The 17,029-nt window shown below is 38.5% G+C and overlaps 1 protein-coding gene across 5 annotated transcripts in view; it reads right to left on the bottom strand.

Annotated features, from left to right (window-relative positions):
• Positions 1–17,029, bottom strand: part of LOC124805073 (la-related protein 1) — a 148,480-nt gene that overhangs the window by 37,392 nt on the left and 94,059 nt on the right. For all 5 annotated transcript variants that reach the window (XM_047265502.1, XM_047265500.1, XM_047265504.1 and 2 more), the window contains 6 exons: positions 6,899–7,085; positions 5,044–5,542; positions 4,508–4,647; positions 4,108–4,274; positions 2,486–2,702; positions 2,036–2,215 (listed from right to left, as the gene is read on the bottom strand). In XM_047265502.1, coding sequence (XP_047121458.1) covers positions 2,036–2,215; positions 2,486–2,702; positions 4,108–4,274; positions 4,508–4,647; positions 5,044–5,542; positions 6,899–7,085 — 1,390 coding nt within the window. The remainder of the gene's footprint in view (positions 1–2,035; positions 2,216–2,485; positions 2,703–4,107; positions 4,275–4,507; positions 4,648–5,043; positions 5,543–6,898; positions 7,086–17,029) is intronic.

The raw sequence follows: 17,029 nt of genomic DNA on the forward strand, positions 1-17,029 counted from the left end.
TAGCTATCCTACATTCAAAACTTTTTTCATTGGAATAAAACACTGTGTAATTACCTGACAGTATTTCACCACTACCTGTCTACCTCACTTCACACTTTCCAGTTTTCCCATTCTTTGAAATGTTCTTAGATTCCATCTCCCAATCCTAAAATTAAAATCACCATCTCTCTTTCTGACACTAAATGATGCACTGTCCACCCACACGAATGGGGACTTTTTTTACTCCAGCATTACTGTCAGTCTTCTGACATTCAGGAATAACAATAATGTAATAATCTTTCCATTTCATTCCCTTATTGCAGTATCACGGCCAAGGAACCAGACTATGATTGGTTTTGCTGTCTAAAGCATCATTTACTCTGTGCATCAAGTCGATACTGCTGCCTGATACCACTCTACCCACTTTGTCAACTGCCTACCCCTACAACATGGACATTGCATGGACTTTCAAATTTCTTCCTTTTTTAATCCATCTTTACTTTTAATTGTCCTTTCTATTATTTTAAACTGAAGCTGACAGTTTTTATGTGGTACTATTTTTGACAGCCTACTCCGACATCCTCTCTTCACTCCTGTCTCCCCTTGTCTTCACGACAGATGCGTCCCTCTCAACTAAGTGTTTATTGAGACCTTTCCAAATTTCCCCAACCTATTTCTTTCTTCTCTCTGGAGAAAGAATGTTGAATTCTGGAAGACAGTAATCCTATTTTCTACTTTTAAGTGTTTCTATCGGCAGTATGAGCATTTTTGTCTTTCAAAGGTAAGTGCTGTCCATCCATTCAGACTCTTCTAATTTTAATCCCTTTCTTAATTTTATTTTGCATTTTATTCAGCAATTTTCACAGAAGATTTGGGGAAACATGCTAATGGCTTGCTGTCATACTACCTGGCATGATAGAAAAGTTAAATGCCATTAATTTCTTGGCCTTGTGCACATGTCCCAAAGCTTCATCACGTGTCTCTAGGTGGATCTGCTCTAATTCTGAATTTGACAGCACAGGTCTCGAAACAGTTAACTGTGCACATGAATAGTGTCATAGACAAAAACATGGCTCATTTTTTGTCTATGTAGATAAATACTTTGTGAGGTGCTAAAATTTTCATACACTTTACAATAAGAATTTCATACTAGCCATCAACTTAAGAGTATAGAGTCGCTGAGGTTCAAATTACTACATAAATGTCAAAATTTTACAGATATTCTGATCTGGTTATAAATGCATATATTGGAATAGGTATTTTATACTCACAGTATCAGCAACCACTCAGAATTCTGGCTAGGAATTAAAACAAAGCAGAACTACTGAGATAAGAGCCTTACTTTCCAATGTACTTTCAGCTTATTACTAAGCACCCATCATTTCACATAAACACTCAGAAATGTTTTACAAATGCAACAAGCACCAACAATCATAGTAAGTGTATGACCAGTTATCAGGTGCCTCAGTGTTATTTGTAGCACAGTATGCCATTACATATACCTGTGTATCTGATCTCTGTCTAGTGGAAGAAACACAGCTTAAAGGGAATTCAAAATTAATTTTACTCATTCTTAAGTGATTTTCAATGGTCACTTTGTCCACTGGTGATAATTCTTACTAATGCGTTTAATGCCCACTAAAGATTTCTAATCTATTTTCTTACGCAATATTTGGAAGGGGATCTCAGGTTTCTGTATGCCATTGAGCTGGAATCTGTGCCATTACATTAACCACCCACACCAATTACTTCACTTGACACCACCTATACAAATTCCAGCATGTGTGGAAAACACACTGGCATCAAAAGCAATGGTGGGATGATGCATATGCAAGTTTACATTGTATGTGGAAATGCTACCGAATTCCATGTCTGATTACCACTGAAGAAAAATGGGTGTAATAATGTTTAGAGTGTGTATTTCATTTAAAAAGCCTGCAGTGTGATTTTACTAATTTATTGAAATATTATTGACCATTAGCAATGTAGCAGTACTGGTATGATGTCAAACAATTCCACCAGTCAAAGAGTGTATAAAAACAAGCCAGCAGCATACCTCTTCTGATGCATGAGGTATTTCCTCTTCTTTTCCAAAATCATGTGATTCTGTTGACAGTGAAGGAGGTGGAGGAGGAGGAACTTCTGGATTCAATTTCTTTGGAAGACGTGGAGCCATTTTCTCAAAATCTTCTCGAGTAATCACATTTACTGTCTTGTAGCTACCTGTCTGCTGCACCTGAAAGTGCAGCCATCCTTTAGTAACTACAAAATTAAAATGCTTTACATTAACACATTTGCAACTGCAATGTGGGAAGAGAGAAAGTATTATCACTTGTCAGATTGTTACAGTATGCTACTAGGAAAGTAGGTATTTGCATGAAAGATACTGATTTAATGAATACTGAAAGTGATTTGGGAACATGATCAGAGAAGAGGCAGTAATTCTTAAGTATTTATGATATTGAAGGAAGACATAACAAAACTACTTTGAAAAGTAGTAACTTACCCACTCATGTTCTCTCCAGAGATCTTCTTCGTAATAATGAAGACCATCATTGATTGCTTGTGCTAGATCCTGAGTTATTTTGACTCTTGTGGTCCAGTCTCCTGTGCGGTCATAACCTTCGTGCTTTGGGTATCTTGATGGCTGTGACGTCTGAGTTACAATTAAGATCTTGTTTATTTCTCGGTCACTTAACTCGTAGTCAGATTCATCTTCAGACCTACATAAATTTTCAAAATTAACAATAGACATCCCTTAGTGCCTCATTATTATTGCTATAGCAGTTAATATAGAAGTTATGTGAACCACACAAAATAAGATCGGCAGCTCCAAGGCAAGTTTATAAGCCTCTTTACTTCCCATACAATATTTTATTCATGTTGCAACTCTGTACGCAGCTGTCTGCTTCAACAGGATTCACAGATGCAAGACTGACATCAACCTACAGATTGGTTTGTAAACCATACAAGGAACACTATTATTTGACATGAGATTCATGCTCAAACCTTCCTCTGAGTTGTTAATATACTCAGCCAACCCGTTTCAAGTGGGCATAAAGCTCAATCCTTATATTCCCTCCAACACATTAATACTTTACAGTTGGAAATACCACCTAGCCATTATACTTAATAAATGGCCCACAAGTAAGCAGTATTAGGCCACAGCGAGTATGGACTTTGAGTGTCAAGTGAATACAAGCAGTTCATGGGACGGTTTTCACTATGACTGTTACCAAATTTCACAGAAGTTAACAAACATTAAATAAATAATATTACGGAGAGACAAGGAAATTGACACTATCCTCTGATACTGACCAACATTTCTCCTGATTGTGAAGTTAACAAAGCTCTTACAATAAACCAAAGCTTGATCCCTCGTCAAGTGGAAAGAGGGAATTGAAAAGTAACTTCTGTTTATCTTCTGCTGCAGTTTGGAAAGTTAATTTAAGAAATTGAAACAGAAAGAAAAATTTTTATTTGTGCAAGTCAGTTAAAATTCACTGGATAAAACATCAGTTTTCTAATACACAAGGAAGAGTGAATACAATTGAAGCCACAGTTCCAAACTAAGATTTATTCTTTTTTTTGACAAGACTCGTAAGAGAGGAAATGTCATTTCATTCGTTCTCAATTTTGAGTTTGTAAATGCCATCAAATTTCACAGAAAAAGTGTGGTATCTTTGAACTGGACTAAAGAGTGAATCAAACAGAGCAGCACAAACACAAAATTAATGTGCTGTGTGGATTGCCGCACCCCCCCCCCCCCCCCCCCGAGAAACAATTGTCCATTAGGGACACACAACTATTTCACAAACTGAACCTTCAGACAGGCAGTCCTCTCCTGGTATATGATCTTGAAACTTCAAATTTGTTGTAATGCATTAAACATTAATCCTGTTAGAAATTAAAATACAGTACATGAATAGGCACCAAATATTTCTTATTCCCTGCAGGTTACCAGCCTCAAGTAAGTAACATCGAAATTTTACAGCTGGCTGTTACATCTAGTATGTGATTGCCATGTAAAATGTAGGAAAACGGATGTCACGAAATCAGAAAAACCAATAGTGGATATTATTACTTGAAAAGACGTGTTTACAAAGACAGAAAAATGGGAAAGCTTACCAATCAGTGAATGTGTTATGCCTTCCCGATGGAACTGGATTGTCCAGTTCTTCATCAAATTGAAAATTGAGATCTTCACGATCTTTAAACTGATCTTTCTCTCTCTTTTCATCATTTTTTTTCTCCTCAGCTTTGTCTTTTGTGGGTGGTTTCACCTTCCTTTTAACCTGAATGAAATTGAAACATGGTGTTTGAACGTCTGCATGAACCAAACCACTTACTTAAAAAAAACACCTACTTTTTCCAGACTTTTTTTTATTCCTGGGGTAGTTAAATTGAAGTAGCCGACCTTAGTATTTTTTCACCACTGACCAGATCCCATCATGCTTAAAATGTTTAGCACAGAAAAACTAATTTCTATTTAAATCACAGTCATAATGATTGAAACCACACTAATTACCTGCCGCCAAATATCATCGGGAGATGCTTCCCCTAGCGGTATAGGTGTCTTATTTTTATCCACCTTGGCCTGCTCTGCAGCAAGTGCAACACTTCCTTTCTCCAACATCTGATCTGTAGGAGAACTTGTGCTGGATTTGCCTGGGAAATGAAATACACATTTTACACTTGTCCCAACACATCCAACATAATACAGCCTAGCAATATGCAGTGAAATCTCAGTTTGTTATCTGTCCACATATAGTTCCTTAAGACTTCAAATGTCTTTACACCATCATTGATTATGTAGGATCTAAATGTTTTTGACTTTTCCCTCAAGCAGACTTGCTGCATATTTTGTAGCCAAAAGTTTATTCTGTTTTGCACTGCAAAAACTATATGCAGTACACCAATTGGAATAACTAAATATAAATCTTTTTAATTTTTATGTGTGTTACTGATTAGGTTGATATAAAAAATGAATTTGCACAAACTTTTCCGAATTCTCTAAATCAAGTTTTCTGAACATAGCAAATCATTGTCTGACCATTTGCTTACCTTCTGCACACATTCGTTCGCTGGGAATGTCTTCAGGCTGTTTGTTAGAGCTACTATTGTCATCTTCTGATTTTACTGCTACTTCTGTGTCAGATTTTTCTCCTTCCAGGTCTGAATCTGCTTCTTGGCCATCAGCTTGTCCCCTACTTTCTACCTGAAGCCGTACATTCTCTGGAACAAACTCTGGAACATCTGGATTCAAGGTATCCACTAAATGGGCAGGATTTTGGACAGGTGGTGTAGCTGTCATATTCACTCCCGGTGAAGTTATTACCGTTCCTGCATTAGCAACCCTGCTAGCAGCATAGCTCTTATAACCACGCATAGCAACTGCCGGAGGCATGCAAGGTACTGAGAAACTTGCCGGTGGGAAGTGGTGAATGCTACTCGGTAACTGATGTGGCATCATCATTGTACCATTCATACTAGCAATTGCCATTGCTTGTCTACCTGTAGGATCTTGAATAGGCCACTTAGTTGGATTCTCTTTTGTCCGTACCTGTGCAAGAAGGCAGAACATCATGAATCATTATTCTCAAAGTTTACCATTAACACTTCTACTGTTGGGGTACCTTATTCTGGAGTATTACATTGAGGAGGGGGTAGTGGCGAAGGATATCGTCGCATGGAAGTGCAAGATTTTAGTAGTCCCTTTGTGAAAAAGTGATGTATTTGTTTTTGTACGAAGTGATGGATTACAACAGTACTGAGGAGAATAGGAGAAAAGACATCAAAAAATATCCACAGATCTAATTCTGAGCAAAAAGTACCATTACTGAAGTAAAAGGTAACACAGATATGACGAGGTAAAGTAAATTCACTTGCCATTACAAATATTTACCCTTACATAATGACAAAACAATTTCTTAGTAAGTGGTATGTGATAGGAACAAAAGTTGTTACAAATAATGTTTCAGAGAAACATGTACAAGTTAAATTTTATTTTTGAAACAGCCCATAGAGATATAGGATGATTCAAGTATAAATTCCATGTTGGTTGCTATTAGTCTCTGCTTGTCCCTTCTTCCTGATATAAGCATACTTGCTTAAGCTCTCAGTAGATGATCTGCATGTACTAGGTAGTCATTTTTGTGAACGCACTCATGGTTGCCTTTTGGACATCAGTCAACTGTCAAGGCACATTTATTTGGCAAAATTAATGAATAACCATACTAGTGCTTCCACTATTGTCACATTGAAAACAAAATAAACAGCTTTCAGTTACATTCTCATTACATCTATAAATCTAGGTTTATCAGATTGAGATATGGACTTTGACTTGGTAAAAGTAATTTGGTAACATTAAGAAAGTGTTGAGTATATAATAAATAAATAAAAGAGTGCTTTGTCAAATCATTAACACGATACCTGGCAACAAAAAAAAATCAATCTTATGCACACACTGTTACCATTTAAAATATTTTGTATCAAAATCCAAGAACATTTTATGTAATCTACATACTTCCCTAAAAATTTATTGCATTTGCTGTTTTCCAAAGAATTAACAGCATGTAGCCTATGAGGTAAACACACTATTATTTCACTTCATAGATATGTTGGTTCAACTGGTGTTGGCAACACTGGAACTTACATTTCATCAGTTAGGCTAATGTCTGAACATCTTGTATTAATCGAGTTCCAATTAGTGTCAACATTTGAGTTTATTCTGCTGACATCTGAGTTTATTTTGCATTATAAATTACACTTTTGGGATTACCTGCTGACATTTGCGGTTATTTTGCATTGTAAATTAAATTAATTTGGTCAAGACTTAACAATACACAAGCATACTTATTAATAACTGTAAACTTTCTATCATGCAAAATTTAATAATCAAAACAAAACAAAAACTAACCTTAAAATCAGTTATCTCCAAAACTTCTGAATCCCTTATTGCATCCATGACAACTTTCAAATCCGTACTCAATGCCTGAACACGATGGAATGAAGCAATTAAGTTTATTGGAAGATAACCATCTGAATCCATCTTCCGCCGAAGAAAAAAGTCTCTTAACAGATTTTCCTCACTGAAGTAGTATTCACTGCAAATGCAAGGAAATTTCAGATTCAATTACTTTTGTTTACTGCAAGTAGAGGTGAATTTTGCACTCCACTACCTCCTACTAAAACAAGTTTAATGTATTTCCCGAAGAGATGATAATACCTTTAAGTAGAGGATGTTTCACATACAACATGAGCACAATGTGCACTGTTGTTCACCAACCGATATACTGGGAATGTCAGCACTGGTCACCTGTTGACACTTTGCCCCCTTTACTCAAGACTAACTGAACGAGTTAGGATCAGTTGCGGAACGACATCCGACAAAACTGTTTCTCCATTTAGCGCTTCAGACTGTGCACACCTCTGTAAGCAGATTCCACTGATGTTGTTGTTGTGGTCTTCAGTCCTGAGACTGGTTTGATGTAGCTCTCCATGCTACTCTATCCTGTGCAAGCTTCATCATCTCCCAGTAACTACTGCAACCTACATCCTTCCGAGTCTGCTTAGTGTATTCATCTCTTGGTCTCCCTCTAGAATTTTTACCCTCCACACTGCCCTCCAATACTAAATTTGTGATCCCTTGATGCATCAGAACATGTCCTACAAACCGACCCTTTCTTCTAGCCAAGGTGTGCGACAAAATTTCTCTTCTCCCTAATTCTATTCAATATCTCCTCATTAGTTATGTCATCTACCCATCTAATCTTCAGCATTCTTCTGTAGCACCACATTTCGAAAGCTTCTATTCTCTTCTTGTCCAAACTATTTATCGTCCACGTTTCACTTTCATACATGGCCACACTCCATACAAATACTTTCAGAAACGACTTCCTGACACTTAAATCTATACTTGATGTTAACAAATTTCTGTTATTCAGAAACTCTTTCCTTGCCATTGCCAGTCTACATTTTATATCCTCTCTACTTGAACCATCATCAGTTATTTTGTTCCCCAAATAGCAAAACTCATTTACTACTTTAACAGTCTCATTTCCTAATCTAATACCCTCAGCATAACCCGATTTAATTCGACTACATTTCATTATCCTAGTTTTGCTTTTGTAGATGTTCATCTTACATCCTCCTTTCAAGACGCTGTCCATTCTGTTCAGCTGCTCTTCCAAGTCCTTTGCTGTGTCTGACAGAATTACAATGTCATCGGCGAACCTCAAAGTTTTTATTTCTTCTCCATGGATTTTAATTCCTACTCCAAATTTTTCTTTTGTTTCCTTTAATGCTTGCTCAATATACAGATTGAATAACATTGGGGAGAGGCTACAACCCTGTCTCACTCCCTTCCCGACCACTGCTTCCCTTTCATGCCCCTCGACTCTTGTAACTGCCATCTGGTTTCTGTACAAATTGTAAATAGCCTTTCGCTCCCTGTATTTTACCCCTGCCACCTTCAGAATTTGAAAGAGAGTATTCCAGTCAACATTGTCAAAAGCTTTCTCTAAGTCTACAAATGCTAGAAACGTAGGTTTGCCTTTCCTTAACCTATTTTCTAAGATAATTCGTAGGGTCAGTATTGCCTCTCATGTTCCAACATTTCTACGGAATCTAAAGAATTTGTGTTAGTATTTTGCAGCCGTGGCTTATTAAACTGATAGTTCGGTAATTTTCACATCTGTCAACACCTGCTTTCTTTGAGATTGGAATTATTATATTCTTCTTGAAGTCTGAAGGTATTTCGCCTGTCTCATACATCTTGCTCACTAGATGGTAGAGTTTTGTCAGGGCTGGCTCTCCCAAGGCTATCAGTAGTTCTAATGAGATGTTGTCTACTCCCGGGGCCTTGTTTCGACTCGGGTCTCTCAGTGCTCTGTCAAACTCTTCATGCAGTACCATATCTCCCATTTCATCTTCATCTACATCCGCTTCCATTTCCATAATACTGTCCTCAAGTACATCATCACCCTTGTACAGACCCTCTATACACTCCTTTCACCTTTCTGCTTTCCCTTCTTTGCTTAGAACTGGATTTCCAACTGAGCTCTTAATATTCATGCAAGTGGTTCTCTTTTCTCCAAAGGTCTCTTTAATTCTCCTGTAGGCACTATCTATCTTACCCCCTAGTGATATTCGCCTCTACATCCTTACATTTGTCCTCTAGCCATCCCTGCTTAGCCATTTTGCACTTCCTGTCGGTCTCATTTTTGAGACATTTGTATTCCTTTTTGCCTGCTTCATTTACTGAATTTTTACATTTTCTCCTTTCATCAATTAAATTTAATATATATTCTGTTACCCAATGATTTCTACTAGCCCTCATCTTTTTACCTACTTGATCCTCTGCTGCCTTCACTATTTCATCTCTCAAAGCTACCCATTCTTCTTCTATTTTATTCCTCTATCCTAATCTTGTCAATCGATACCTAATATCCAAACTAAAATTGAAAACTCACAAAGTAACTGAGCCAAATACTGTTGCTCAACATCAGTGAGGGAACAGCTTATTGCAGTATGCACACAATATAGGGGTTGATCCTGAAATGTTATTGTTATCATCATCATCATACATCATCATCATCATCATCATCATCATCATCATCATCATCATTTAAGACTGATTATGCCTTTCAGCGTTCAGTCTGGAGCATAGCCCCCTTATAAAATTCCTCCATGATCCCCTATTCAGTGCTAACATTGGTGCCTCTTCTGATGTTAAACCTATTACTTCAAAATCATTCTTAACCGAATCCAGGTACCTTCTCCTTGGTCTGCCCTGACTCCTCCTACCCTCTACTGCTGAACCCATGAGTCTCTTGGGTAACCTTGCTTCTCCCATGCGTGTAACATGACCCCACCATCTAAGCCTGTTTGCCCTGACTGCTATATCTATAGAGTTCATTCCCAGTTTTTCTTTGATTTCCTCATTGTGGACACCCTCCTGCCATTGTTCCCATCTACTAGTACCTGCAATCATCCTAGCTACTTTCATATCCGTAACCTCAACCTTATTGATAAGGTAACCTGAATCCACCCAGCTTTCGCTCCCATACAACAAAGTTGGTCGAAAGATTGAACGGTGCACAGATAACTTAGTCTTGGTACTGACTTCCTTCTTGCAGAAGAGAGTAGATCGTAGCTGAGCGCTCACTGCATTAGCTTTGCTACACCTCGCTTCCAGTTCTTTCACTATGTTGCCATCCTGTGAGAATATGCATCCTAAGTACTTGAAACCGTCCACCTGTTCTAACTTTGTTCCTCCTATTTGGCACTCAATCCGTTTATATTTCTTTCCCACTGACATTACTTTCGTTTTGGAGATGCTAATCTTCATACCATAGTCCTTACATTTCTGATCTAGCTCTGAAATATTACTCTGCAAACTTTCAATCGAATCTGCCATCACAACTAAGTCATCCGCATATGCAAGACTGCTTATTTTGTGTTCACATATCTTAATCTCACCCAGCCAGTCTATTGTTTTCAACATATGATCCATAAATAATATGAACAACAGTGGAGACAGGTTGCAGCCTTGTCTTACCCCTGAAACTACTCTGAACCATTAACTCAATTTACCGTCAACTCTAACTGCTGCCTGACTATCCATGTAAAGACCTTTAATTGCTAGCAAAAGTTTGCCTCCTATTCCATAATCTCGTAGAACAGACAATAACTTCCTCCTAGGAACCCGGTCATATGCCTTTTCTAGATCTATAAAGCATAGATACAATTCCCTGTTCCACTCACAACACTTCTCCATTATTTGTCGTAAGCTAAAGATCTGGTCCTGACAACCTCTAAGAGGCCTAAACCCACACTGATTTTCATCCAATTGCTCCTCAACTAATACTCGCACTTTCCTTTCAACAATACCTGAGAAGATTTTACCCACAACGCTGATTAAAGAGATACCTCTGTAGTTGTTACAATCTTTTCTGTTTCCATGTTTAAAGATTGGTGTGATTACTGCTTTTGTCCAGTCTGATGGAACCTGTCCCGACTCCCAGGCCATTTCAATTATCCTGTGTAGCCATTTAAGACCTGACATTTCACTGTACTTGATGAGTTCCGACTTAATTTCATCCACCCCAGCTGCTTTATTGCACTGCAATCTATTGACCATTTTCTCCACTTCCTCAAATGTGATCCTATTTCCATCATCATTCCTATCCCATTCTACCTCGAAATCTGAAACATTACTGATCGTATTTTCACCTACATTGAGCAACTCTTCAAAATATTCCCTCCATCTGCCCAAGGCATCCATAGGATTCACCAGCAGTTTTCCTGACCTGTCCAAAATACTTGTCATTTCCTTCTTACCTCCCTTTCGAAGACTGCTAATTACACTCCAGAATGGTTTTCCAGCAGCTTGACCCACTGTCTCCAACCTGTTTCCAAAGTCTTCCCAAGATTTTTTCTTGGATGCTGCAATTATCTGTTTGGCTTTGTTTCTTTCTTCAACATAACTTTCTCTGTCTACCTGGGTTCTGGTATGTAGCCATTTTTGATACGCCTTCTTTTTCCTTTTACAGGCTGCCTTGACTGTATCATTCCACCAAGCTGTTTTCTTCATCCTACTTTTACACACTACTCTTCCAAGACATTCTTTAGCCACTTCTAGTACTGTGTCTCTGTACCTTGTCCATTCCTTTCCCAATGACTGTAATTGACTACATTCAACTAACTGGTACCTTTCTGAGATCGCTGTTATGTACTTGTGCCTGATTTCCTTATCCTGAAGTTTCTCCACTCTTATCCTCCTACATATGGACCTGACCTCCTGCACTTTCGGCCTCGCAATCCCAATTTCACTGCAGATTAAATAATGATCAGTGTCATCAAAGAATCCCCTGAATACACGTGTGTCCCTCACTGCCTTCCTGAATTCCTGATCTGTTATTATATAGTCAATGACAGATCTGGTTCCCCTGCTTTCCCAAGTATACCGGTGAATGTTCTTATGTTTAAAAAAGGAGTTTGTGATTACTAAGCCCATACTGGCACAGAAATCCAAGAGTTGCTGCCCGTTCCTGTTGGCCTCCATATCCTCTCCAAATTTACCCATAACCTTTTCATACCCTTCTGTTCGATTTCCAATCCTGGCGTTAAAATCACCCATGAGCAGAACACTGTCCTTGTCCTTTACTCTAACAACTACATCACTGAGTGCCTCATAAAAACTATCCATCTTATCTTGATCAGTCCCTTCACAATGCGAATATACTGACACAATCCTAATTTTCTTGCTAGACACTGTCAAATCTATCCACATCAGTCGTTCGTTTACATGCCTTATTGCAACTACGCTGGGTTCCATTTCTTTCCTGATGTAAAGCCCTACACCCCATTGTGCTATTCCTGCTTTGACTCCTGTCAAGTAGACCTTGTATTCTCCCACTTCTTTCTCACCCCTTACCCGAATGTCACTAACAGCTAAAACGTCCAGCCCCATCTTACTTGCAGCCTCTGCCAGCTCTACCTTCTTCTCAGAGTAGCCCCCATTGATATTAATAGCTCCCCATCTCATTACCATTTGTTTGCCAAGTCGTATCTTAGGAGTCCCTGGTTTGTCAGTTAGAGGTGGGACTCCGTCACCTCCAAAGGTCCGAGGCATTTTGCTCTGATTGTTGCCAGCATTATATTTAAAGTACCAGGGAAGCAGGTTGCTAGCCTTACTTGCCCCGAGTCCCATTGGGTTTTACCCCTAACGGCTGAGGGACTAACCGGTGGATTTGGTAGTCTTTGCCGTATGTGCACAAAGGTGACCACGACTCAGAATATGTGCGAGATGCCCAGCCTTATTCCAAAGTAACTGGTATCCCGACTGTCGGGACCACTTACTTGGCCACTCATACGTTGCCCGTGGTTCATGAACTAGGACATGACTACAGGAACCCACACCATGAACATGTTATTGTTCTAATGAAGAATTTATCAAGATACATAAAACTGTAGGCCAACTCACATCAATTATGTCATGAATCTACAGTAAATGAAAACATGAGTGTGGTGTGCTGTTAGTGCAATACAGATTATGTGATCTACCTCTTCTCATTAATCCAGAACATCTGACAGGAAAGGAAACAATGTACTGTGTTACTTTTTCAGGGCATTAACAATGAACAAAAAGACCAGTTATTTCACACAGAACAACGCAAGAGCACAATCTGCAAATGTTTCTATGACATTATTATGATATGTTTTTGACTACAGGAGCTATACTTTTAACAATGTCATGGATGGAGTGGTTGTGTGTGTACTCTTGCAATGTCCTGTATGAAACAACTGTCAATCTTTTCATTACTTGACAGTTCTCTGAGAATAGGTTGCATATTTTGTTTGTATAGCTATAAGAAGGTACAGTTTTCTGGGAAGGGGTTGTTCGATAATATGTTGGATTAAATGTACACCAAACTAACATTTCACATCATAGATTTGACCCTGATGTAACTAAAAAGGGCTTTCAAACTCCAACACCAATTATTCTGTGGTTTCATGTACCTCGATAAATGCAGCCATTCTTCATTAGAAAAGAACAGCATCTCATTATCAACTTTTTAATGTAATGACTGCAATAACCAGTTGAAGTACTAATCTTAAGCAACAGAAGCTGATTGGTCAGCGGATGCATTATTGTTACTTTGTTACGTTTCAGTTTGAATCTGTGCACAGCTACTGACATGCCAGTTTGAAGTGCTGAGTAGCACAAGAATTTTGTCGGATTTACTTCTGAAGCTACTCATAACTCATTTAGGCTGAAACTGATTTATCATCTACCAGTGGCCGAGGAATGACCAAGAGCATTACCAATGATTGGAGCACTGTTCCCCAAAGCCGACACAGTGCTTGATTCATACTTGAAACAACCTGTGTTACTAACCAAATAGTAGTGATAATTACAGGGCTATTACAAATGATTGAAGCGATTTCATAAATTCACTGTAGCTCCATTCATTGACATATGGTCACGAGACACTACAGATACGTAGAAAAACTCAAAGTTTTGTTCAGCTGAAGCCACACTTCAGGTTTCTGCCGCCAGAGCGCTCGAGAGCGCAGTGAGACAAAATGGCGACAGGAGCCGAGAAAGCGTATGTCGTGCTTGAAATGCACTCACATCAGTCAGTCATAACAGTGCAACGACACTTCAGGACGAAGTTCAACAAAGATCCACCAACTGCTAACTCCATTCGGCGATGGTATGCGCAGTTTAAAGCTTCTGGATTCCTCTGTAAGGGGAAATCAATGGGTCGGCCTGCAGTGAGCGAAGAAACGGTTGAACGCGCGCGGGCAAGTTTCACGCGCAGCCCGCGGAAGTCGACGAATAAAGCAAGCAGGGAGCTAAACGTACCACAGCCGACGGTTTGGAAAATCTTACGGAAAAGGCTAAAGCAGAAGCCTTACTGTTTACAATTGCTACAAGCCCTGACACCCGATGGCAAAGTCAAACGCTTTGAATTTTCGGCGCGGTTGCAACAGCTCATGGAAGAGGATGCATTCAGTGCGAAACTTGTTTTCAGCGATGAAGCAACATTTTTTCCTAATGGTGAAGTGAACAGACACAATGTGCCAGAACTGCGAGCTCGCATCAACGATGCTTTCGAACTCATTGATGGGGACATGCAGCGCCGAGTGTGGGAGGAACTTGATTATCGGCTTGATGTCTGCCGAATCACTAAAGGGGCACATGTCGAACATTTGTGAATGCCTAAAAAAACTTTTTGAGTTTTTGTATATGTGTGCAAAGCATTGTGAAAATATCTCAAATAATAAAGTTATTGTAGAGCTGTGAAATCGCTTCAATCATTTGTAATAACCCTGTATAATAATGACAACTACTTAGGTATTAGAGGAGGGCATTTATTACCACACCAAAACACTGAATAATTTAAAAATAAAGATGACAGATATGAGTATATACACAGATGTTGCAGAGCAAAATTTCATTCAAACCATGAACCAACACAAAAAGTAAAGGAGACAATATGAACTAACTAGAAAGATTGGCCAGTACGTATGTTTACAGGACCCAAGATTCAGTACTACTGACCAAGACAAACAACAGGCAACACCAGCTCTAACTTTCAGAACAATAAGTATCTTTAGAAGAAAACAAGAATTGATAATAGTAGCTTGTGCAGGTGAGGGGACGTACCACACATCTGTTAGGAGGAGGAAGAGAGTTAAAGGTGAACGAAAAGCACCAGAGAGAGATACTAAAAGACAGTGGATTAAAACCACAGTACCAACCACTTCAAAAATAATTGGATGGACAAAGCAAGAATCTTAGATTCTTCAAACAAAAACCCGTGCCCAATAGTTTGAAGAAAGCACTGCTCACACCAGTTTACAAGATGAGTAGCAGAAGTGATCTAGAAAATTGCTGCCCAAAAACTTTACACCTGTTTACTGTAGAATCTTAGAACATATTCTGGGCACAAGCATATTAAGATGTCTTCAACAGAATGATACTTCCATGCCAACCAGCAACGATTTTAAAAACATTGATCATGCAATGCCCAACTCTCAATTTTCTCTTATGACGTAATGAATGCTTTGGATCAAGGTGGTCAGGTAGATGATGTATTTCTTGCTTTCCAAAAAGCATTTGACTCAGTGCCACATCTACATTTATTGTCAAAAATATTATCATATAGTGTATCAAGTGAGCTCTGTGGCTGTGTAGAGGATTTTTTGGTGGGGAAGACACAGCATTTTGTCTTGGATGGAGAGTCATTATCAGATGCAGAAGTAACTTTGCATATGCTCCCGGTAAGTGTGTTGTGACCCTTGCTGTTTGTGTTGTATATTAATAACCATGCAGACAATATTAATAGTACCCTCAGATTTTGTTATGTGCAACAAAATACTTCCTGAAAGAAGCTGCACAAATAATCAGATTATGATAAGATTTCAAAGTGGAGTAAAGATTGGTAAGTTGCTTTAAATGTTCAGAATTGTAAAATTGTGCACTTCAAAAAACAGAAAGAACACTATGTCCTTTGAGTGTAATATCAATGAGTCACGCAGCTGAGGTCATCAAAGTCATACAAATAACTGGGTGTAACACTTTGTAGGGATATGAATTGGAATGTTCACATAGGCTTAGTCCTGGGTAAGCAGATGGCAGACTTTGGTTTATTGGTATAATACTGGTGAAATGTAATTGTCTACAGGAGATTACTTACAAACAACTCTTGAGACCCATCCTAGAATATTGCTATGTGTGGGACCTGTACTATATAGGACTTATGGGGGATATTGAATATTTTGGTAGCGATACAGCTGACAACAGCGGGTCATAAACTGCAAACTGACAAAAATCTCAAAAAGCAATCAATATTAACATTAAATATCAATTTAAGTGGTACAAAATAATTATATGGAACCTTATATGGAACTGAAATCTTACTTCACTTATTAATGGAGGGAAGTGTGGGGCAGTGAAAATTGTAGACAGTGACCACGGCTTGACTACAGTAATCAGGCTCAAGTTTATGTAGTTTGCAATAGTTATGCAAATGATTAACAGACTTGCACAGAAGAGACCAGAACTGGAACTCTGCAAAAAAAAATCAAGTTTGGCAAGCCATTGGCCCTGACCTAGTAAGACCTAAGATTTTTTAATTTGGCTCCTGGACAAGTTTTTATGCAGGAGATACAAACAACACAAACGATCAAAAAATAATGCTCTCCATGCTTACTATGAAATTTCCCTTAAAATTTTATAGAATAGGTAGCACACAAACGATCAAAAAATAATGCTCTCCATGCTTACTATGAAATTTCCCTCAAAATTTTATAGAATAGGTAGCAAGTATAACATAATGTGAAAATGAACATTTGTCAATGTACTGTTTGTCTCCTTGCCCGAAAATTAGCTACAAATTTTGCCTACTGGTGGCACCACCTATCATAAAACACCACTGACTTCTGGGCTCGAAATTCACCTAAATGGCTCATCATCAAAGAGTTGATTTTTAAATGAGAGTCAAACGCTCTGTGATTTAAGAAACTCATCGTACAT

The sequence above is a fragment of the Schistocerca piceifrons genome, chromosome 7 (genome assembly GCF_021461385.2).
Source record: "Schistocerca piceifrons isolate TAMUIC-IGC-003096 chromosome 7, iqSchPice1.1, whole genome shotgun sequence".
In the NCBI taxonomy this organism is placed as follows: domain Eukaryota; kingdom Metazoa; phylum Arthropoda; class Insecta; order Orthoptera; family Acrididae; genus Schistocerca; species Schistocerca piceifrons.